The following is a 24,488-nucleotide window of genomic DNA, read 5'->3' on the forward strand; positions in this document are numbered from 1 at the left end:
TGGAGGCTTTGTTAACGGAGAGGACCGTATTTCACAATGGACTCAGAGTGAAGATTTCCAGGCACGCAGTGTTGGTGGTCACAGCCGTTGGACCTGGCGGTGCAGCAGTGCTGACATGAGACGGCTGCTTCTCATCTCCTACTGCTCTGCTCGGAACGGCAGCTCCCAGGAAGGATGGCAGTGCTCCTGGTAGTAAAGCTGGGTGCTTCACTTCAGAGCTTTGCAGGAGTGAAGAGGAGCTGCTTTTTAAGAACCGACATTTTATTGGCTTTCCCGTTCCAGTCTTAGCAGCTTATAAAATAAAGCTGTGGCACTGTTTGTGGAGACGTGGTTTCCTGGAGAGTCGGAGGGGATTTTTGTGTTCAAAAGAAACCCCGAACAAACAACAAAAAAATTACCCCAAGATTTCATCGTATAAAAATGTTTTCCTTTCATTATTCCTCCCGTTGGTGTGAAATCCTCGCGGGTTAAGTGTAACTTCGCTGCTCTGCAGTTATTTGCTTTGTAGGAATGAACTGCTTTTAGGTTAGAGAAAATGGAAAACGGTCCTTTGGATGTTTGCTTCTGGAGACGTTGTATAAAAACAGTCTTTTTTGGGCTTTGCTCTGTGCTGGATGGAAGGGTGCTATCTTTGTTCAGCAGCAAAGGAGCAGCTCTCGCAACTTGCTGTTTATTTTGTGGGTTTTTAATCTGTCCCTTTCTTACAGCAGCACTCGGTGTTAAAAGCAATCGCTGCAGTACCTGTTGGGACGCTGTGAAGCTGCTGTCTCTGGAAAATGTTGCCTGTCTGGGGCTGGAAGAAAGCCGTGCCTTCCAAGCAGCTCCTGCAGCTCATTTGTTAAGGCAGGTCGTCAGATCCCTGCTGGCTGCCTTCGTGTTGTAACAGACGTGAAAGCAGAGGTTCAGACCCCAGAAGCTAAAGGGAAGCACGCAGGGCTTGTTGCTCGTAGCTTTCGGGTGCAGCTTCTGTCTGGAATCTGCAAGGAGCCATCCCTGAGTACATTCTTCTTTCATTGTTGTTAATGTGATAACCCTGCTGCAGCACATGTCACACTGGGGGAGGGCTGGATTTAGATTTGACCACTTTGTTTTTTGAGCACGTTCCTTGTGAGAGCTGCCAGCCTGAATCCCTGCTGAGTGCAGAGCAGGGAACGAGCAGCACAGGTACGCTGCTGTTAGTGGGAGCACTGTGTCTCGTGTACTGGAATTAGCACAATCCTTATCAAAGGAACCTCTTTCAGATTAGCCAGTGGTTGTTGTTGTTGTTGAGGCCATAATCTGAATCTTGGCAGCCGTGCTGTTGGAAGGGAGCAAATACTGATTTGCAAGGCCTCCAAAAGTGGAAGGTTTCTGAGCTGCATGCATGCTGCTGTGTAGTGCTGCCCAGCAGTGTGCTCAGCCCAGCCGCACTACCTGACCATTCCAGTATGATCAGCTCTTGCTCCCTGTAATTCTTCCCCTTCCTGCTTTGGTTTGTCTGTTTCTCTGGCTGCTCTTCCAAATCCCACTGCCTCATGCAATCAACCATTTTGCTCCCTACTGAGGAATCTTTGGAAGCTGTTTTCTTGCTCTCCGTGCCATCCGTGTGCGCAGTGAGCCCTGTGCAGGGTGCTGTGCCCTTCCCCTCAGCCTGCCCTGCACAGCACTGCTCCGCTCCTGTGCTCACAGGTGGAGCTTCGGGTTCAGCTTTTGTGAGACCTTTTTACTGAAGCTGCATTTCAAGCTGCTTTTAAATCCTCCTGACATGTCAGAAACGTACTGCTGAAGCTCACCACCCACCGTGCTGAAAAAAAATCACACACAACTCCTCTTATCTGATTCCTTGGTTACCTCAACTTCTTATCTGCTGGCCTTGGCTGCTGCAGCTTTTTTCCTTTGTTTGTTTCTGCTCTGCTCCGAACGCTGCTCGGCTCATATTTCTGACCCCGTCAACCCAGTTTGGGTCATTTTGCAGGCTTCCTTTCACTTTCCCTGCCTTATCGGGGATTCTGGGCTCTGTTTAACACCTTCGTAGATGATCAGGTAAATTTTCAGCCTTCTTCCTCAGCTCTGTAAAGCGGTTCGGTTTCATGCAGGTGTAACGTGATGCTTTCCTCCTTGCTGGCCATTGCATGTGGGGGCAACGATCCGGGTTGGTCTAAGCAATTGCTTTGTATTCTCTTGTGAGTTGGTCCTGTAAATGCCAATTATTGGGGTCTTTCTGTGAAACACCGGGCTTGTCCTGGCATTGTGAGCAGACAGGCAGTGAGCTAAGGCTGTGTTCCCATCCTTTATATAACGTGTCTTCAATTGATTCTGAGATGAGATGCAGCCTATCCTGGGTTAGTGTGTTCGTTCTGTATCCCTATAACCCGCATGAGGCAACTTAATAATCACAGCTCTTGCTTGCAAAGCCACAGGTGAAATGTGTGAATAATGAGACTTTGTTCAAGAGAGCTTTTTCTATTCTTGGAATGATTCCTTCACAGTGTTGGAGTACCTTTAATTGGAGGCAGTTGGAGGAGCTAATCACACCAAAATATTTGTGATTCAAATCAATGTATATTAGTCATCCGCTGTTAAACAGCTTATTTGGGAGGTTTGTTGTATACATCTTACCCTCAGAGCAGTCTCGCACTTCTTATTCAAATCTGATGTAGACTAATTGGTTGTGAAAATCAAAGTCATGTTAGTGCAGATTTACGACGAGTAAAAATAATTGGCATCCAAAATGTGTAACGTAGAGCTGCAGTCTTTTCCTTCCTTTAGATCAGCAGTTGGAAGAAGTGTTGTGCAGGTGGCCTCCACCGTGTATCCCCAGGGTTGGACTGAATTACTTGCCATGAGGTTCCCGTTAAAAGAAACTAAAAGGAGGAATCTCTACCGAAGATCTTTTGTAGAGAGCGATTGGGATGGGATTGGTAAAAGCCAAACCTTGACTAAGCTGGAGTCCTCAGAGTGCAAATGGTCGTGTCTTTCAGTAGAATTTTGCACCTTAGCAAGCAATTAGAGCTTCAAGAGCTTCTTTAGAAACTGTTTGGTTAGCTTCTTTGTTTGAGGATAGGTCTGTGGTGTATATATATTATATGAGGTATGTGCCCTGAAGACCGCCTTCTGAATATCTGTGCTATATAGCATTGGTTTCATTGGGTGGGGGTGGACTTTGGACACACTTTGGATGATCCGTGCAGCTAAAAAGCACATTTAAATCCCTTATAAATCCTTAAGAGCTAATTTTCTTGACCAAACTGTTATTATGAAATGCCTGTGTGTTCTCTGCTGTAATTTAGAAGTTAGAGTAGCAGTGTTTGAATGCATAATTGGCGCTGTGTAGCAAAGGTGGCTGTCAGTGTTTGTTCCTTTATTTACAGGAAGGGCTGAGGATGTAAATGAAGTGTGAATGGAGCGTGTGGATGGTGGTGTGGCTGCAATGTGTGTAAATGGCAGGAGGACGTTTTACATTTTTTTGCTGGGTGCTCTTTGAGAACTGACTCAAATAATGAATTTCACAGCTCATCTCCTGCATTTTTTACCAGTTTGCTTTTTAGATTTCTCATGGAGGTCAGTGTATTTCCTATCTCTGTTTATAGTGTGTGTTATTGTTTTAATTAGTGTACCACTGCATGTAAAACGATATTGTGTCTCTATTCTAGAATGGAATTAGTCCATTTTAATTGAGAGTTTTGTCAGATTAAAAAAAATAACCAGCGACAACACAAAAAATCAAAATATGAACCTGGTAGTTTGTTGTACTGAGGAAAACTGCTGTATCGTGTTGGAAAACATGCTTCGGATTTTAGGACGCTTCACACTCCAGTGCAGAGCAGAGCATTACAGCTAGTGGTGTAAAACAGTAATTAACTGTGTTGTTGTGGTGCTTGAACCGTGCACTCATTTTCAACCTTTTTGGATCCTTTCAGATCTCAGTCACAGTGGATTGGGAGACCATTATGAAAATTCCCACTGGGGACAGCAGCCCACTTTCAGGAGTGAAGGCAACTGCAGCTGGGATAAAGTGATAATAGACAGGACTGACAAGGAAGCGTGGCCTTCCATCACAGGAGCTGAGACTGAATCTGCCTCAGAATGTACTACAGACACTGACTCTGCCTCCAACTGTGGCTCAGAGAACAGTAGCATGGCTACAGGGAGTGCCCAAGGCAACTTCACTGGACATACAAAGAAAACTAATGGCAATAATGGCGCCAACGGAGCACTCGTCCAAAGCACTTCTAACCAGAGTGCCCTTGGAGCTGGTGGAGCCAACGGTAACGGCAGCTCGGCCAGAGTGTGGGGCATGGCTGCAGGCTCTGGCTCTGGCCTAGCTCACTGCTCTGCCAGCGGTGGGGATGGCAAGATGGACAACATGATTGGAGATGGTAGAAGTCAAAACTGCTGGGGTGCTTCCAACTCAAATGCTGGCATTAATCTTAACCTTAACCCTAATGCCAATCCAGCTGCCTGGCCTGTACTTGGACATGAGGGAACTGTGGGAGCAGGCAACCCTTCCAGTATTTGCAGTCCGGTCAGTGCCATAGGTCAGAACATGGGCAACCAGAATGGGAACCCGACAGGCACTTTAGGTGCTTGGGGAAACTTGCTGCCGCAAGAGAGCACAGAACCACAAACGTCCACTTCTCAGAATGTGTCTTTCAGCGTACAACCTCAGAACCTTAACACTGATGGACCAAATAACACTAACCCCATGAACTCTTCACCAAACCCTATCAATGCAATGCAGACAAATGGACTGCCGAACTGGGGGATGGCTGTTGGTATGGGGGCCATCATCCCGCCCCACCTGCAAGGCCTTCCTGGTGCTAATGGAACATCAGTTTCTCAAGTCAGTGGGGGCAGTGGTGAAGGAATGGGCGGTTCAGTTTGGGGGATGTCCCCAGGTAATCCTGCCACAGGAAACAGCAATTCTGGGTTCAGTCAGGGGAATGGAGACACTGTGAACTCAGCATTAAGTGCTAAACAAAACGGATCCAGCAGTGCTGTGCAAAAGGAAGGAAATGGAGCGAGCGCGTGGGATTCGGGGCCTCCGTCTGGCCCTGGGGTGCTGGCGTGGGGCAGGGGCGGTGGCAACGGCGGTGTTGGTAGCATGCATTCTGGAGCTTGGGGCCACCCCAACCGTAACGCCAGTAACGGTGTCAATGGCGAATGGGTCAAGCCCCCGAACCAGCATTCCAATAGCGACATCAATGGGAAAGGATCAGCGGGGTGGGATAGCTCTAGTGTTACCAGCCCGAATCCTGCCATGCAGCAGGGCAATGAACAAATGAACTCTTGGGCCAAAGCTGCAGCGTCTGGCACCACAGCTAGCGAAGGAAGCAATGACAGCGGTGGAAGTCAAAATGAAGGCAGTAGTGGGAGGGAAGGGGCTGCGGAAGGCAGGAGGAGAGACAAAGGGATGATAGACCAAGGGCAAGTTCAGTTGCCAAGAAATGACCTTGACCCCAGGGTCCTGTCCAATACAGGGTGGGGACAGACCCCTGTAAAGCAAAACACTGCCTGGGAATTTGAAGAGTCCCCGAGGTCCGAACGAAAGAATGACAATGGAACGGAGGCCTGGGGTTGTGCAGCTACTCAATCTTCAAACTCAGGGGGGAAGAACGATGGGTCCATCATGAACAGTACAAATACCTCTTCAGTATCTGGGTGGGTCAACTCTCCACCTGCAGCTGTTCCAACAAATACAGGTTGGGGAGACAATAACAACAAAGCACCAAATGGCCCAGGGGGGTGGGGAGAGTCAGCAAGCTCTACTACTGTTAATAATGCTGCTGCTGCCAAAAGCGGCCACACTTGGAGTGGGACCGCAAATCAGGAGGACAAATCACCTACCTGGGGTGAACCTCAGAAACCCAAATCTCAAAACTGGGGAGACGGACAGAAATCAAATCCAAGCTGGACTTCGGGAGGTGGAGATTGGACAGATTCATCGTCTGTTCCTGGACACTTGGGTGATGGGAAGAAGAATGGATCTGGATGGGATTCTGACAATAGGTCAGGGTCTGGATGGAATGATTCCACGAGGTCTGGGACCAGTGGGTGGGGAAATGGCACAAACAGCAAGGCTAATACAGGTACAAGTTGGGGGGAATCTTTAAAGCCAGGCCCCCAACAAAACTGGGCTAATAAACCCCAGGACAACAGTGTGAGTAACTGGGGAGGAGCTGCTTCTGTAAAACAGACGGGCTCGGGGTGGGTTGGTGGGCCAGTGCCAGCCAAACAAAAAGAGAACTGTGAGGCAACTGGCTGGGAAGAGCCATCTCCACCGTCCATTCGCCGCAAGATGGAGATCGATGATGGTACCTCAGCTTGGGGCGACCCAAATTACAACAACAACAAGACTGTAAACATGTGGGATAGAAATAATCCTATCATCCAGAGCAGTACCACAACCAATACCACCACCACTAGCACCATTATCAACACCAACATGGTTGAACCTCAGCCATCGCACCAGTCAAGTGCCCAGCCGAACCGGTCCCCGCTGCTTGGTCCAGGTATGACAGTACTTTTATCAGCTCCACTGTATCAGTACCAGTGTTATTGAGTGCTGTCTGGCCTGATCACTGTGTAATTGCGTGGTAAAGATAGGAATGCTGTTTGTGTCGTAGCATAAATGTTTGTATTTACTCTGAAACAGCGGTGTTAACTGCGTGCCTTGAGTGCAGAACCCACAGAACCCGGCAGACACGTTTCCAAAGCCCAAACTCCTTATTTTCAGTTCTTCCTAGACCTGACACAGGCACGGGATTTTCTGTTCCTGCCAATTTCTGCTGCCTGCCATCATCTTTTTGGCAGTGCTGCTCCGATGAATCTGAGAGCAGCTGCGGCGTGCTTGCAGCGTGTCCTGGTGAGCCATTTCCTGACCTGTGTGTCTGGGTGAACCTATTGGCTCTACCTTTGTGCTATAGAGATTTTTGTTGGAAGCAGCACCGGAGAGGAGGTTGGCTGGCTGTGCAATGGAAGTCAGAAAGGCTCTAACCAGTATCAAGCCACTGAAGCTGTGGGTCCTTGGCATGTTGGTCCGTATTTACACTGTAAGGTCTTCCACCATTAGTTAGCACCTTCTGCCCTTGGAGAGCTGGATGCCTTTTTGCTAACCTCTCTTCTGTTATTGGTGTTGTGTTGCTATTACTCAGTCTTTATTCTTGTTTAGACACTGAGCATCTGGTTCTTTTCTGCAAACCCTATCTGTTGGCAGCAGATGTTTTTTTGGCTGTTGCATGAATCCAGACTGGTGCTGTTTCTTCTGTTTGCTGTCGTTTGTGAAGGAATGGTTCTCTTCCATCCTTGAGGCCTCAAGCATGGATTGTATCCTGGGCTTTTATGAGGTCCTCGTAAAGCTGGATTGGTTAAAGATGTGAATAGTCGGGGTGGCTGAAAAGAGCCATTCCACTTTAGTTCTGTTCCAGATATGGGGTTTTAAGCATTGTTTGTCTGAGAAGAGCATGGGATTTTTTCTAACGAAGGAGAAGGTGCTGTTGTAGACGAGCAGCAAAGAACAGAAATGGGGGGGAGGTACAGAGAAAAAATGTGTTTAGAGGAGGGGTATTTCCATAAATGTCACTAGGAGCCCTGCTCTGTGTCAGCCACAGACATCTCAAATCCAATCTTGCAGTGCTCTTTAAAATTTCTCCTCTGATTTTGTGTCCAAGTTTTTGTTTCGTCTTGGCCATGCCTAAATATTGGCTTTCTAACTGTGCTTCTCTCCAAGTGTGATTTGTTCTCCTTCTCTTACTGCCATCTCTTTTTTTTTTTTTTTTTCCTTTGATGTTGTGAAATAATTCAAACTGAATGTAATGTCTGTATAAAAATAGCCTCATGTTCCTTACTCTGGTCAAATATTTTAACAGTTGAGGATGTCTGTTTTTGTCAAATAATGTGCTCTAGAAAGAGGAGTCTTCTAAGAGCTTTGTGCATGGCCACGCTCCATTATCATTTATCTTACACTTATTTCATCCGTATTGAGACCTTGAAACTGAGAGCTGACCTTTCTGGGTTATAGCAAAGGTGTCCTTTCTTAGCGTGGGTGGGTGGGTTGGTTGGTTGGTTGGTTTGTTCTCCCCCCATAAGCTGACTTTTGGAAGCTGTTGGTGTGCAGCTGTTGGTGCCTCTCCAGAGGTGGGGGCAAAGGAAGGGTTTCTTGGAAGCAGTGTGTTTGTGCAGTCAGAAATGCATGTTAATTTGAAGCCACCCACTCAGGATGCCACATGACTCAGTTAGAATGACCGTATTTTGCATCTTGCAAAGAATGTAATTATTTCATAGAAATGTAATATTCTAAGATACTGAATTGAAACAACATTCAGGATGTAATAAGGACAGAATGCAAGAAAAAAGGATAAAAAAAAAAAAAGAGAAGTAATGAGTGACTTTCCTACCTCGCAGACAGCAGTGGGACGCAGGGTGCCATCATACCATGTCATGCTGGTTTTTAACCCCAATTTCCTCTCCGTTGGTGGGGAACACACCATTCCAAGCTGTGCAGCAGGGGAAACAAATCCTGTAGCAGGATGCTTCTGTGAACCAAAGGCACGTTTATCCAACAGTGGTTCGGTTCCATGTACGTTATTTCTGTGCAAAACTGGATTGTATAATTAAAGGCTGTGCCTTAGGGCTTAGGTAAGTGCTTATCTGAGATCCTCCAGCACTTGAACGGAGAAGTTAACACTGGAATTTGGGCTTCTACATGGATCCCGATGTGCTTTGCCAATCGTGGTTATTTATTTCAGGGAATGGCTCATGGAATGAGGAGTTCCTGTTGTGTTCCCGTCTCAGAAGGGAAGCCTGTTGTGTAGCTGTAGGGTGGCACAGTCACACACGGATACCCAAGAGGTAGCTCTTAGTTGTGCTGTACAGAACTGGTTAATGGCTCATAAAGGAGTAGCAGTTCCTTTGGAAACAGAAGTCTATGCTGCGTTAGCTCAGAAATGCAGGCCAAGTTACAGCCTTGTGATTCGAGTTGTCACCCATCCTCAGAAGTTCTCAACATTCTTTGCAGAGCTTAAAAGCTGTTGATGGGAAGCAGATGTTGGTATGCACTTCGTGAAATGCATCATGCCCTAAGGAGTTCCTTTTCGTGTTGTAAATAAATGCACACAAAAAGCAGGATAGGTTATGTGATAAATGTACTCCTTTCTGGTTGTAGGAGCTCTCTCCCAGGCCAGCGGTGGGTTATTCAGAAAGACAAAGTGACAAAAGGCTTTGAAAACGGGGGGTGAGTGAGAAAGAGATTTTTGGATCCCAAACAGCAAGAGATCTTTCCTGTGAACGCCAGGAAGGGCTCCATGCTCTGCTGTGAGGGGGGAGATATGGGGTGGGCAGACTGACAGGGCTCCAGCAGCCAGGCCTCCATCTGAGCAAGGAAGCCAGCCGAAGACAATGCAGGCTTTCCTATGGAGATTTGATGTTGAAAATTAGAGCCCAGAGAATGAGCAGCTCAACTCGGGAAAAAATCTAAACAAAGTCTGAGTTCTGCTGCTGCTTCTGTAATCTCGTGCTGTTCTGCTGGCAGCAGCTCCAGTGCCACTCGCAGTCTGATTTACATGGAGCAAAAGATGGAAGCAATGCATCATCCTTTGAACCTCTGTCAGAATGGATTGGAAACCGGAGCAGCACTGAGCTCCTTTAGGGTGCTCATTTAGAACCTAAAATCCCGTTGTGTGTACTCAGCTGAACAGTTCTGTTCTGGGGGACGGCCAGGTGTTACTGAGAAACCTGTCCTCTGCTTTCATGCAGCTACGACCTCCTTGCTGAGAGCCAAGTAAGAGCTTCTGTAGTGCCGAGCCATGCAAGAAGGCATTGAGTCCCACTGCATGAACCTTGCAGGAGATGGGACCTGAGGTTAAAGGGTGCAGGAACCTTCCTGTGGGTACATACATAACACGCTGCTGTAGCTTGTTTATTCGCTGCATGAGCAGACCAATGGTACACTATCTTTTTTTCCTCCCAAATCTCTTCCATCTCCATCTGCATAAGGCTCTCGTACTTCAGTTTGCCTGCACTGTAGTCATACGCTCTGCTGTATATCACAGACCAAACAACTTCAAGGAGAACAGTTTCTATCATCTAAATGGCCGTAGGGTTATTCTGAGGGAAAACAACTGCATCCTGCCATAACTCAGTTAACATTTCACTTTCCCTTGAGGATTTCCTGTTGGCTGAGGCCCAGTGTTAATTATGTTTTTATTTCTATAAAGCAAAACTCTGCCAATGTGGCCATATTCATTACTCACTGTGATCTCTTTGTTTCTTGCAATTCTAACAGTTTAAAAACTGCAGTATTAATGCTTCACTTTCTTGCCAAGGAGCCCTTCAGCAGAGCTTACCCTGTTGCAAAACAGCATTCATGCAGAGCCATTTGTTTGTAGATTCGTTTTTTGTTTTAAAAGCACGGGGCTTTTTCTTAGGAAAGCCTACACATGTGTTGTTTTCAGAGAGGAAAATAGCAAGAATTTTTGAAAATGGAAGACTAGCTCAGATTTGAGAACATTATGAAGGCGTTTTGCTTCCCAAGGGTGGTGTAAGGGAGCTTAGAAGTAGCTCTGTGTGTCGCTTCAGCCCTCTGCAATAACCTTTGGGATCTGCTGCACTGGGACTGCAGGCTCTTTGAGCCGGTGTTCCACCTGTGTCTGTTTCAGATACAACACATACTAAATGTTGTAAAAATCCAGGAGAAACCTCATGTACAAATGACTCCTCCAGAGGCTACAAAGCAAATATCTTCTTTCCACTTCAGGATTTAGCATCATCTGTTTGGATACGTAACCTTACCCTCCTTGTTAGATTCGTAAAGCAGAGCCATACAGAGGTAGCGCAAAGACAGTGATGCCAGCAGAGGGGAAAGCAGAGCCAGAACTGGCATGCACCCCGGAATGTCTTTGCAGCACACAGCATCCAGCAGGTTGTATTTGTTTAGTTCCTGCAGTGAACTGGATCTGGTGGGACAGGGTGAAAACTTCTATTTAATACATTTTGTTTGGTGTTGGGTACTTTCAGGCGTTATCTTTCAGTGAAGCCGAGCTCCCTCGTTTGTAACCCCATATTACTTCTCAGTGCATTTAAAGAGCTTAACTTGGACATGGCACGTCCGTGGTCTTCATTTGAAATTCAGTGTTGATTGAAGAGCAGCAGCAGGACCAGTTGTTTGGAATTTATAGTCTACAGCCTATTGCACTTTGCCTTTCCCATACATGGTTTTGGTTCAAGGCTGATTTTGTGAGCTGAATTGTTTCCTTCTTAACTACTCCTGGTTCCATTTTGTGAGCTGGAAGCTACAGACGGGCAGGGCCTTCATTCATTGGAATAAAACACCTGCACTTAAATAGCATTCAGCTCCAAAAACGCTTCTCTCAAGTGCTGAAGTTCAACAAAACTACTGAACTGTGTGCAACAGAAGGACGTTAAAAAAAACAACCCAAAACATTGGGATAAAAAAAACCTCTTTGTAAGAGGTAATGGATGCCTCAAATTCCAATTCCAGCTCTGCTGTATTGCTCTGTGTTGCTCTGCAGGTTGCAGAAGCAGCTCCTGGCACACACAGCTCCAGCACTAAGCTCGGTGGCACACGGATTTAAGCGCATTACGTTCAAGCCAGACAGAGGCAGCTTCTTTATAATAGCTTACGTGTTTTAATGAGTTAAAGTAATACTCTGCAGGAAAGCAGGGACTGCTACCTGCCAGTCCTCGTTCTAATTGCAGTCTTGTCCAGGTCTGCTGTGAAAAAGAAACATTGATTTTTTGCACAGAGCCTCAGAGGAGGGGCAGGCAGTGAACACAATCAGCTACGAGCTGTAATAAAAGCTTTAAGGAATGTTATCAAAGTACATAATCTACATTGAAAGTGTTGGCAAACAAATAACGTCTTGCATATGAGGTGTGAGAAAAAAGTAAGGTCTTTTGAGACTAAATCAAGGAGATTTTGTAATGTGTTTTATTGTGGAATCGTAGAAAGCTCATGTTCTTCCCCCAGCAGCAACAAGGGATGTGGATTTTCCTTCCCTAATGCTGAGCACAGCTGTGGGATCCAGCACAGGGATCCTCCTGCGTGCCCACTTCATCAAGTGGCTGTGGCTTAAGTCAGATCTGGGCTTTCACAGTCTGTTATGGAGTCACTGAGGTTGGGGAAGACCTCTAAGGTCACCAAATCCACCCCTACTGTGCCTACTGCCCACATCCCCCAGTGCCACATCTACCCCCCTTACAGGGGTCGTTCTGCACCTCGGGGGTGGCACACAGAATCAGAATCACAGAATGGCCTGGGTTGCAAAGGCCCACAGTGCTCATCCAGTTCCAACCCCCTGCTATGTGCAGGGTCGCCAACCAGCAGCCCAGGCTGCCCAGAGCCACATCCAGCCTGGCCTTGAATGCCTGCAGGGATGGGGCACCCACAGCCTCCTTGGGCAACCTGTTCAGTGCGTCACCACCCTCTGGGTGAAAAACTTCCTCGTAATATCCATCCTAAAACTCCCCTGTCTCAGTTTAAAAGCATTCCCCCTTGTCCTATCACTGTCCACCCACATAAACAACCGTTCCCCCTCCTGTTTATACGCTGTCTTCAAGTACTGTAAGGCCACAGTGAGGTCTCCCTGGAGCCTTCTCTTTTCCAAGCTAAACAAGCCCAGTTCCCTCAGCCTTTCTACAGAGGAGAGTTACTAATGATAGCTGGAGTAACACATCGTAGTTATTCTGTTGCTGGTTCGTGCTCTTTCCAGTTAAAGGCTCGAACGAAATGTCCGACTTTGAAATGACGGACAAAAGAAACCTCTCCTCTCATCACCCTCCCTCCTTCCCTCGCTCCAGCAGGCTGGGGAGAAATGCCTAACGTCCACACGAAGAGCGAAGCTTCTTGGGGAGAGCCGTCCTCCCCTTCTGCTGCAGTCGATAACGGCACGTCGGCGTGGGGGAAACCCCCCAGCAGTGGGACGGGGTGGGGAGAGAGCCCTGCTGAGCCGGCGGGGACCTACGGCAGAACGGCCGCTCCAACTGCTGCCCCAGCACTGTGCAAACCAGGTACATGTGTGGGCATCTCGGCACGGGGATTAGAAAGGTGAAGGCGTTTTGCTTCAGGCAGGGCTCCTCATCTTCCTGTGTGTTTAAATCAAAGTTTCTCCATTTGATTCTCGAAGCTCCTTTAGGCCTCTCGAAACGTCTGTGATTCCAGATAGCAGATTCATCTAAAAGCATGAATTTAACGAGCTCGTCCAGTAAATCTTAAGTGTGTTCCTTAAGGGTATTTTTTGCATTCTTTAAGAACGGTACAGTGCAAATTACAGAGGCATAGGAGACAAGGAAACTGCAGGACGGTGTGACCAAGGCCTGAAGGAAACCTGTGTGAGGGTGAGAAGGAATTGAGCTCATTCGAGATGAGATTGATTTTGGTAGGAAAAGAAGCACGTGGAAGTGACTGGTCATAACTTCAGAGCTGAGGGAGTGGATTATGAGCCTCAGCTGTTACAGCTGTTCACGGGCTCAGGAGCACCGTGAGTTGCTTTCTGCTTCCTGATTTCTGACGGAGGTTATTTGATAAAAATCTGAAGTCTCCAACTGCCCTGAAGGCCGCAGGTCTGGTTTTAAACTTCAGTTCAGGCTGTGGTGATCTTTAAGTGTTATTGCTGCTAAATGCTGCAGTGAGAGAGAGTTAGAAGTCCCAGAAAGCCTGAAAAGAAGAACGAGAGGTCTTAGAATGAGTAATCCCTTCTTTAAGCAGAATGAACAGAATAAAACAGATTGAGCTGACGCAGCCTGTTCATGTAGTGTACAGCGTTCCTTGCAGCCTGCTCGCTCCTTTCAGACCTCATTCTCCTGAGATGTGAACGAATTTCTGCCCATTAGTAGCCTTGCAGTTTGGTTTTGTTCAGTGGAAGAATGTGGTGGCTGAAATGGTGAGATTCATTGAAAGCAAAATTGTACGCAGCAAGTGTGTGGTCGTACTTCTGGTTCCTCGTTCCTAGGAGACGGGAAGGAACACAGATCTGCCTTGTTTAGGAGAAAGGAAGATTTGCCATTGCTGGACTTCTTCCTTCTATAGCTGTATTTAGAGCACTTCTCCTTTTTGTTAGCTTCAAAGGAGGAGTCCTTATCATTTAATGCCAATTAAGCTATTTGATGAACCTCTATGTGTCTTGAAAATACTTAAACGTTAGCATGTAGGCTATGGTGTAAAAGTCTATTTCTGTACAATTTGCATAAAATCAGATCTGATTTTTTTCTCCTTCTTTCCCTCCAGCTTCAAAATCTATGCAAGAAGGCTGGGGCAGTGGTGGGGATGAAGTGAATCTCAGTACTAGTCAGTGGGAAGATGAAGAAGGAGATATGTGGAATAATACTGCTTCACAAGAAAGCAGCTCCTCCTGTAATTCCTGGGGGAACGCCCCAAAGAAAGGACTTCAGAAGGTGAGAAAAAGTGAAGATGGTCTCTGGGAATGAGTAGAAATACAGTGCAGCATTTCTGGAATCGGTTGTTAGAGATTTTCTCTTGCATTACATCAGGCAGTAAATGTACCCCTGGCACCAGAGCACAAACACAGCTCACTGCTTCCATGTTGGAGTGCAGCTTACCTTGTTTCCAGGGCACGTCTGAAGAAATGATGGTGTATCAATGGGAAAACTGTTAGAGGCCTTCAGCCACTTTGTGTGGCGGTAGAAAAGCAAACAGTAGTTTGTGATGGAGTAGTCCAGCAAAAAATACCTATTTTCTGTTTGGAGAAGCAAGTGGATAACTTTAAGATTTGTATAGGTATGAGGAGGGAGCAGTTTTGTACTGATGCCACGCTTAAGCAAAATCATACCCAGTTACATTAGAACATCTTCTGTTGCACGTGCCTCATTTCAGGACAGGGGCAGCCTAGATCTTAAAGAAATGGGGAATGCATTTAATCACTCCACTTATTAATCCATTAGCCAACACAGGCTGTGATCAGCGTAATGATTCAGTCAAGCTTGTCAGATTTTTTATTTCATTGTGGTTCTCTGCCAAAGATTACCATGAAATACTTAAATTCAAAGGTGGCTTTAATTCAGTGGTCATCAAATCAAATAGGAAGTGGGAAATGGAACATCTGATGAAGTGAGACAGAGTTTGGGTGATTTGTAGAGGAAGGGAAATGAAGTTGCAATGATTGTAGGGTTCTGAATACTTTTTTAAATGAATGTACTGATACATCTTGCAATAGTATGTACTATTAATAAGAAAAACTGCTTGTGTACTTGATTTACATCTCACTAGTACGGGTATGGGAAGCCAACCGTTAATGGAATCTCCTGCTTGTTTACCAAGGGCATGAAGACATCTAGCAAGCAAGATGAGGCCTGGATCATGAACCGCCTGATAAAACAGCTCACAGATATGGGCTTCCCTGTGAGTAGTGCTCATAGCTCAGCATACCTGGGGCTTAGCTGTTGTTAGGATCATCGAATGGCCTGGGTTGAAAAGGACCACAGTGCTCATCCAGTTCCACCCCCCTGCTATGTGCAGGGTCTCCAACCAGCAGACCAGGCTGCCCAGAGCCACATCCAGCCTGGCCTGGAATGCCTGCAGGGATGGGGAGCTTGGACTTACTTTCAGTGTTTCGGAATGTAACAGAAAGATGATGTCTTCTTCAGGCTGGGAAGCAGTTGTGTTACACTATTAGAAATTGACTTCAATTTCAGAAATCTGTCGTAAGCAAGCAGAGTGCTCTCTGAGATGGCTTGATGATATTTATAGAACTTAGAAAACTGAGAGCTTTATGGTATTACTTTGAAGTTGAGTAATGATTCCTTATTAAATAGATGAAACGAGAATAAAGCTATTTTTTTAAGGAAGGGCATGTAACAGTCATGTTTAAGTTAACCATAGAAAACAGGAAGAAATTGGAATAGCAGAAGACTGTGGTTTGGCCTTGTAGAAGTGGTGCATACTTAAATTGAACTGCTGTGAGAATTAGTAAAAGCAGAAGAAAAACACATGCAGATATTATTTGTGCCACTGAGTAAATACTAAATCCAGAACTATGATATGTTTGGTCAGTTTTCTTTGAAGTCTTTTAAGCACAATTAGTTTGTCTCTTAACATGAGCTGTGTTTTTGACAGAGAGAACCAGCGGAAGAGGCCTTGAAGAGCAACAATATGAATCTCGATCAGGCCATGAGTAAGTGTCTCTGCAGCTGGTTTTTTTTACCTCTAAAGCAACATACCCAAAGTTCATGGTTCTGAGCATTTGATCTTGTCCAGTTCAGTTGGATGAGGTGTTTTTACTGAAGGTGTTTTTGCTTTTGTAAGCAGGAAGCACTGATGCTGGCAAATTCACTGCCTTTGTGCCACCTCCTTGAATCCATTTTCCTTTTCTCTGAAGGTGCTCTGCTGGAAAAGAAGGTGGAAATGGACAAGCGTGGAATGGGAGTGACCGACTATAATGGAATGGTCACCAAACCCCTTGGCTGCCGCCCACCACCAATCTCCAAAGAGTCTTCCATGGACCGCCCCACCTTCCTTGACAAGGTAGGTTCAGAAGTATGAGTATGGTATGCAGGTTACAACTGTACACTGGAGAAACAGCACTGAATCCTACTGAGTACTTAGAAGGCTGTAAAGAGGAATGTGGTGTTTTCTTCTCTCTTAATTCTGGGTGAATTTAGTCCTTTTGGAAGGGACCACTGATTTGATTCCCACACAGAATTAAGTAATTGTCATTCCCAGTGTTACAGTGAAAAAGAAAGCCTAAGAAATCAGTAATGGGGTGGAAACAGAAATGAGAAAAAACAAAGAAATGGAGTGGGGAAAGCCTTGCACCCTCCGAGTCCTGGCAGTCAGAGCAGCCCTTGCCCAAGTTAATTCTCACATACAGTCAAGGTCGAAATCTTCAAGAAAGGCTTCTAATTCTCGTTTTCAATTTGAGCTGCTTCGGTATTTCAGACAAGGCAGGAATGAGGAGCCGAGGTATTTTTAAGTCACAGAGCAGACACGGTCGTAAACAGCTTCTCAGATGAGCTTCCTTTTCTGTGGTCGTGTATGACAAATTTTCCAGCCCTGTGCAGTGAATGAGGAGGGTTCAGGCCTTAGTGGTGTCCAAGATTCAAAGTGCCCAGAGAACAGAATGTAGGGAAAGGTGCAGCCAGTTCTTCAGTAGGTAATGAGAGTGGCAACCTGACGCAATGTCCTACAAATAGACTCACCAAAACACCTCAGAATCCCTCCCACCCAGAATTGTTCATAGGAGTGAGCATTCTGTGGTGCCAGTCTTTATTTCTTGAGTTATCTGAAATGTTTGTAGAAGTTGATGTTATTTTATTTTTCATGCCGTGCTGAAACCAGTTCATTTTACATAAGCTATTTACAGGATGTGAGGCAGGAATGATTCCTAGTCTTGTTAACAGACCGTATTAAAAACTTCACAGGAATAATCATTCTTTCCAATCGTCCACCCTTCTTGCAGTCCTAAGTATAGCACTGTGGTTAAAGTTAAGGTGTGAGCTGTGGCAGGATCCCAAGGATTGTATTAAGAAAATCAGCATGGCACTGTGCTGGGACACCTAAAAAAACCCTGACCTTTGAGTGCCAGCTGGTAGCATTTCTGCTGTCATCAGTCAAAACAGTTTGCTGTGCTCCTCTTCTGATACAGTGCAACCTGTAAAAAGAGTTAATTTGATTAAACACAAAAGTGTCTTATGTAATTATGGGCTATTTATATTAATAAAAACGAGCTTCTATACGAAGGTCCATACATACCAAAACTCCTTGTGATGGTTCAGATGCTGTCACAGTGCCATAGCAATTTCCTCCAAAGGTTATAAATTAGAACAGTGCTTTTCTGCTTTTGGGGGATAATAACCTTTGTTGTTTTGGGGCTCCCCAAAGACGAGGTATCACTGTGTGTCCATCACAGCCTTGCTCCCTAACGTGTGAGGCTTTACCTGGCTCTTCTTCTCTTCCTGCCACTTGAAATTCATTCTTAACAATAGCCAAACTATTTGTTTGCGTCCACCCTCAGCAAGTCTGTTAACTGAAAGATTCCCCTCATCATGGAGGGCACAGAATTAGTGCATGCTTGCAAGCTAGCATTTCTTCTCTTAAAAAGCAATATCTTGTGCAGTAAATGTATTGCAGAAGGGAGGGGTGTATTATGTGCAGCATAACGCATAATGATGGAAACATATGTTAAACACAAGTATTGAGAAGGGAGCACTAGAATGATTAGTATTCATACAGCACGTAAGATCTGTCAGTCTAGGCATAATCTGTCACAGTGACTTCAGTATGACAAAGGAAATAATCCCAAACTATATTTGTTAGTGTTGAACAACTTGCTAAGTGAATTAAACAAATACAGCTTCTTCACTAAGAATAGATTCTTTTTTCCCTATGGTATTCTCTCCGTATTTACATCTCATGCTACTGGAGGAGCCCTTCTTCTCCAGAGCCTTTTTGCCCTTCAGGGTAATGCATCAGAGCACAAACCTGGAGCTGCCTCTCTTTCTGATCGGGTCATCTTTTCCGTGGTTGGTGCCACAGCTGCACAAAGCAGTCTAGCTGACACTCCTCATTTTACCTGTTGTCTTGCCCTTATCCTTTTCCACAGCTTTAGTCTTCCGTGAGTTATGCAAAGTTCTTCTTCAAGAAGTTGTAAGCTAAGTTACTGTGCTCATTGCTGCCTCAATCAGCTGATTCTGTCTGCACTTAACTCTTGTATTCTTCATTCTGTGTTGCATTGAGTCAGTCTTTGGCACTCAGGGCTTTGGTAATTATATTATTTTTTCAGGAAATTATCTTGCTCTGTAGCACCATAAATGGAGGAAGGAGAAAATCCAGAGGCTTTGAGAAAGCAAAAATCCAGCCTGGCAGTTCCCTGATACGTGATCTGAACCACGTTACCTTATTCTTGGTGGCAGGCATGCTGTACTTGGGCATCAGGTTTGCTTGAAGATGTTACATGATGTCTTCTAGAGACATCAAATTTGTAAGAAGTGCATGTAAGGTGTTCCTGGCAGCATCCTGAAGGATAGCAGAAATAAATCCAGTGTATTTCATAGGCTTTTTTTCTGAAACTGTCTGGGCTTGGTCTTGGGTACCACTCCTGAGCACTACAACTCAAGTTTGGTGTGTTCTATTTTGTCATATACTTTGTTCCTTGTGGTTTAGTATGTGGTCAAAAGTCAGGTGAACTTCCTGAAGAGAAGCAGCATCAGCCATCCTTGGCGTTAGTTCAGGATCACCTTCTGCAGGGCTCCAGAGGTTCCACGGTGGACTCATTGACCCTCCTGCTCACCTCTACCTTCCCTTCTTTATGCTTTCTCACATATCACTGGCACAGAATCCTGTCTTCCTTGGCCTGATGCTGCTTGCAAATATCCTCCCAAATTCTTGAGGGTGCAGGAAATTCTCTCCTTGGAAATTAAGCCCCTCTTTCACTGTTGTTTTGGTCTTCGATCTGCTCTTTTTCTCTGCTGTTGAGGTATAAAAGTCTTGCTGGCTGTTGACTACAGTCATGGTTTTCCACAAGCACTCTACTTGTCTGCACTGTTCTCCCGTTTCTAATTCAAATATAGCGTTTGTTGGCTTTTTTTCCAGCCTCTTCCTCACATGCTGGTCCCACTTGTCGCTCCTGAGTGTCAGTTTTTTTGTCTTTGGGATAACAGATGAGGTATTTCATCCTTAAGCAGGTCCTTCGTTCATGAAGTGACAGTTGTTATGGGCAGGTGACTGCTGAGGGGTCCAGGAATCCTCTGCTAAATTGCCCATAGCACTGAAATATCTTAACAGTGCTTGCATTCTGTCATATCTGGTACATGGGACTGTCATGAGAGACCTCCCAGTGTCCTGAAAGTAATGTTTTGTTGGGCATAAGGAATGGTGTGTTGTGTTCAATAAACGTAGAAGGAAATACTGCCTCTGGTAGCATTGTGCAGCGTTGCCAAGTCCCTTCCATGAAGTTAAGTGCAGTGCTGGATTGAGCATCATTTTGACAATTCATATGCAGGGGGGTTGCTGAATTGTTTCACCTCGGGGAGAAACGTAACATCTATTTGTGAGAGCATCACTGAAGAGAGATGGGCAGGAAAAGTTGGGTTAGAAAATACTACTTCTCAAGAAACAGTGCAGAAAAAGTCTGCAAAATAATGGGTACCAAACCACTGTCTGCAGTGAAGGTATCACCTGATTTGGATTGAGAATGGCTGAATACTCAATGCAAAATGAATTGATTTCAGCCCCAGCTGTAGGGCGCAGAGCTGTGCTGCAGTCTGCCTCTTGCAATAAGTTCAAAATCAGAAAATGAAACCCAAGTGAATTCAAACAGCGTGTTGGAAACAAAGCCAAAGACACGTGCTGTAGGTCAGCCGGAGAACACACTCAAGGTGACAGTGGTCTGGAGCAGAACAGAGCAGAAATCAGATGCCCATATTTCTAGCATGGCTGTCCTCCACCTCCCCCAGCACTGCCTAATTCCAGAAGGGGGGAAAAGAATATCAGTGGGACAATATTTGAGTAATCTGGAGCACTGGAAGGGAATGCATTGGTCTCTTTTGGTCAGTAGTTCTGTTCACAAAGGGAACATTGGCACCTGAAAGAGAGCGCACACGGAGCTTGAAATGATTTCCACTTTAAACAGAGAGGGGCAGAACTGGAAACACATGTCTGTGATCTGAGGAGAAATCCTTGAACCTGTTACTGTCATGCAAGCTGCAGTTGTTTGTAGAGTGTGACTGATGTCCAGTAGAATGTAAAATATCTTGAGCTGAAAGGCCTTGGGGATATCATTAGAAAGTGTCAGTGTCCCCCTAGGACAGTCAGATAGCATGTCAGGTGTCAGTGTGCCCCATAGCAGAGAAACTTTCTTTGCATCAAAGGAGATCTGCTGGAAATGCATTTCTCAAGATGAACTTAGGGCGTGAAATTTCCTGCCATCCCTCCTGCATGAGGTCGTTTGTTTGGCTATCTGCTACGAGGACAGGGCTGCTTTGCTAACAAAGGAGGGTTGGATTTAACCTGATTCTAACTAGCTGTGATCTAACCCAGCTCTCCACCTATACAAAGGCCTTTCTTTGCACTGCAAACATTGCTTGAAAAACAGCAGGCTTTGCCCTCTGCCTGCGTTTGGAGCCGTGCTTTGTACAGCAGCACTGTTTGATGGTGCCTGCTGCGGGCTGCCCACACATCAAAGCCCAGCATGAGAGAGCTGAGTGCCACCGCAGCGCTGCCCACACAGCTACCTGTTTGACTGGGGATTATGGGATGTGCTGTGTTATCTGCTGTGCTGTTCGGCCCCCACCGGGGCTGCTTTATGTGCATCACATCCGTGTTCAACCCTGGTTCCCTGCAGCCCCGTTAGGAGAGGGGCTCTTTATGTGCCTCCTCCTGGGGGTTTGGGCAGCGCCTTCATGGCTTTCCTAGCACAGCCACACAGACAGCATTATCAGCGTTGGCTTGAAGTATTTCTGTGCTCCGTGGGTGCGGTAGTGTTTCAGAATGGATATTAATAAGTCACAGCTATGAGAATATTAAAAGAGGCTCATGTGTCTGAGTTAGGGAAAGGGATTAATGCAAAAATGTTTTCGTACAAACAGAGCTGTGATGTGGAACCAAATGCAGGCTGGTGTCAGATTCACCTATGGAGCCTGTCAGGGTTAGCAGGAGCACTGCACTGCCTGCCTGTGCTCTGCTCGGGGAGTTCAGCAGAGTAATGCAGACCTCCCCAAACCCTGCGGGGTCTCTCCCCATCCCAGCTTTAGGGGGGGGCTGCCCGGGGCTCTGGATGGCTCGAGCCCTCCTTTCCTGCTGGGAGGTGGAAGAGGGTGGTTGTGCATTTGTGGATTAAGTGCGACAAAGTAAAGAAAAACAGTACCTTAATGCTGTTTCTCTTTCTCTTCTTCCTTCACCCCATGCTTTTCATTCCCATCATTCATATCTCTTTTTTTTTCTTTCTTTTTCTTTTTTAATACACACACACATACGTATGTTTTTTACTCATCCACGCCCCTTTCTGTTCCCATGGGCAACTGTTCTGTGCGCTGCTCACTCCTGGGCACTGCACGCAGCTCACCCTTTCTTTCTCCAATCAGGATGGCGGCCTAGTGGAAGAGCCCACTACTTCACCATTTTTGCCTTCACCAAGCCTGAAGCTCCCCCTTTCAAACAGTGCACTCCCTAATCAGACCCTGGGCGGGATTGCCTCAGGGCTGGGCATGCAAAACTTGAATTCTTCTCGACAGGTAAGGCTGTTCAGGGAGGTCACAGCTTGAGTTGCAGCTCTGGGACTGGCAGCTCGCGCCTGTCCCTTCCCCTTGGAAATGGGGCTTTGAACTGGAAATGTGCACAGAGTCTTTGTTCACTTGAAATATCAGTGAGGAAGCTACCTGCTGTGTAAACATTTCACTTTATAGGACATAAAACAACTGCTTGGTTGTAATTAGCCTGCTAATTACACGCATCCATTGAGAAGAGGCTGTAGTATTATGGATTTATACCAGCAAGCTCTGGTGTAGCTCAACCTTGATTGATGTGAGGTTTCTTTTTTGAGGCGCTGCTAATTGTCACAGACTTTAAGACAGAGACATTGCTCTAATTCATCTTTCCTGGCTGGCATAATTATTCAGTGATGAGATGGGTGAGAAGTGATGCGGTTTTATTTATTCGTGTCATAAAAGTCAAGACAGCTCACAGCTTTGACAGGTGGTAGGAAAGGAGCTGTGCTTTCTCTGGTCAAACACAGCATCGTGCAGGAGGGAAGTTTTGGCCCCTGGATAGAACATAATGAAAGGACAAGAGAAGGGAGAGGAGGCGAAGGGGAAGGTTCATAAACAGAACGAGATGGAGAGGTCATGAACTACTCTTGCTTGTGTAGAGGTTATTTTTGCTGTATAAATTGAAGTACTAGTTAAAATAAGAAAAAGAAAGATATATATATATATGTATAGTTCTGTTGTGGCTTTTATTATGCATATACTCAGTTAGTTTTCTAAAGGCAGTACTTGTTCAGCACTTACAGCCCATTACGCATATGAGGAGCGGAGGCAGCTCTAATAGCACATCTATTATCAGTGGATTTGTAAAATGAATATGTATAAAAACTGCCTAGATAGCTTAATGATGAGGATGTGAGTTTAATGACTTCATTCTCCTGTTCCTTCCTGCATAAATGCAAATATTTTTGTGAGTACTTCTCATTGTTCATCCTGTGACCTCCAGCCTTATGCATCCTTATGAAAGAGATCTTCACCTTCAGCTGCCTTTTGTTCTGACAGCTGTACAAAGTTTTGGCAGGTTTGGGGTGTTGCTGGGTGTATGGTAGTGATTGCAGTGCCTGATTCTGAGCCCTGGTGTCAATAAGGCTTCTCCCAGAACAGTCCTGGATTATCTGTACCAGTCGTAGTCACTGAGGATGAAGACTGCACAGATAAGGAACTCTGAGCTTCTGTGTTGAGTGATGTGTTTCAAGGCCGATGTCCTTCTTGTCCTGTTGCAGATACCGAGTGGCAATCTGGGTATGTTTGGCAATAGCGGAGCAGCACAAGCCAGGACCATGCAACAGCCGCAGCAACCGCCAGTGCAACCTCTTAATTCATCCCAGCCTAGTCTTCGTGCTCAAGTGCCTCAGTTTCTATCCCCTCAGGTGAGATGGAGCTTCCAGCCTTAGGTTTTCCCTTTTCCTGGAATTCCCCCATGTTTTCTCATTCTGTGATGATCCTGAGGCTCTGCAGCCATTAAGCATGTTGTGTGGTGAAGTGTTCTTCCCTGTGTGTTACCTGTGTGTGCAGATTCTCTCACTCCTTTTTGCAGCGTTCCTAGAAAGCTGAGCACTTTATTCTCTTTTTTTCTCTTCCACTTTCTGTAAATACACATGTGAGAATTGTTACTAAGACCTGGATTAGAGCCCCTTGTTAATTTTTTTTATGATTTATTACACAATTATACAGTAGTAATATTATTCAGCTGATGCCTTGTGACTCTTCCTTACATCTTACACAGCTACACAGTGTTAAAAGTGAGTATACAGTGCTTAATTCACTGCTCTTCCTTAGGTTCAAGCACAGCTTTTGCAGTTTGCAGCAAAAAACATTGGTCTCAACCCTGCACTATTAACCTCGCCAATTAATCCTCAGCATATGACGATGTTGAACCAGCTCTATCAGCTGCAGCTGGTAAGTGTGAAAACCTGGCAAGTAAGCTCTAAATCTGCATGGAAGGCATGAAGGTAAAATAAGAGAACAGCAACTGAAGCTTTAAATGGACGTGGCAGATATTTAAAGCAATTAGATAGTGATTTCTTTGGAAGAGCTCCTTTTCAAAGGAACAAAACCATGGTTTTTGCCTCAGGCTTTGTGGAATAATTATCCTTTACAGCATATCAAGGGAACTAAAAAGTCCGTTGTCTTGCTGCAACTGTATGTTATCAAACAGCACTAAATCTGCCTGTTTCAGTCAAACACGTGCAACTCATTGACCAACTGGGAAATGAGTGTCAAAACATAGCAAGACAGAATCCTTGGCAGTGTCGGTCACCTGAGTTGTGTAAGAACTG

The 24,488-nt window shown here is 45.6% G+C and overlaps 1 protein-coding gene across 18 annotated transcripts in view; it reads left to right on the top strand.

Moving 5' to 3' along the window:
• TNRC6C (trinucleotide repeat containing 6C) overlaps positions 1-24,488 on the top strand; it is a 90,440-nt gene that overhangs the window by 49,348 nt on the left and 16,604 nt on the right. For 8 of the 18 annotated variants that reach the window (XM_015295277.4, XM_046902110.1, XM_046902109.1 and 5 more), the window contains 9 exons: positions 3,900-6,491; positions 12,796-13,005; positions 14,222-14,388; positions 15,272-15,352; positions 16,067-16,124; positions 16,329-16,474; positions 22,006-22,179; positions 23,433-23,579; positions 23,989-24,108. In XM_015295277.4, coding sequence (XP_015150763.2) covers positions 3,900-6,491; positions 12,796-13,005; positions 14,222-14,388; positions 15,272-15,352; positions 16,067-16,124; positions 16,329-16,474; positions 22,006-22,179; positions 23,433-23,579; positions 23,989-24,108 — 3,695 coding nt within the window. Of the gene's footprint in view, positions 1-5; positions 998-3,899; positions 6,492-12,795; positions 13,006-14,221; positions 14,389-15,271; positions 15,353-16,066; positions 16,125-16,328; positions 16,475-22,005; positions 22,180-23,432; positions 23,580-23,988; positions 24,109-24,488 lie in introns of all 18 variants that reach the window. The other 10 variants (XM_046902112.1, XM_046902111.1, XM_046902113.1 and 7 more) reach the window with 6 other exon arrangements.

Source organism: Gallus gallus, chromosome 18 (assembly GCF_016699485.2).
Source record: "Gallus gallus isolate bGalGal1 chromosome 18, bGalGal1.mat.broiler.GRCg7b, whole genome shotgun sequence".
Classification (NCBI taxonomy): Eukaryota; Metazoa; Chordata; class Aves; order Galliformes; family Phasianidae; genus Gallus; species Gallus gallus.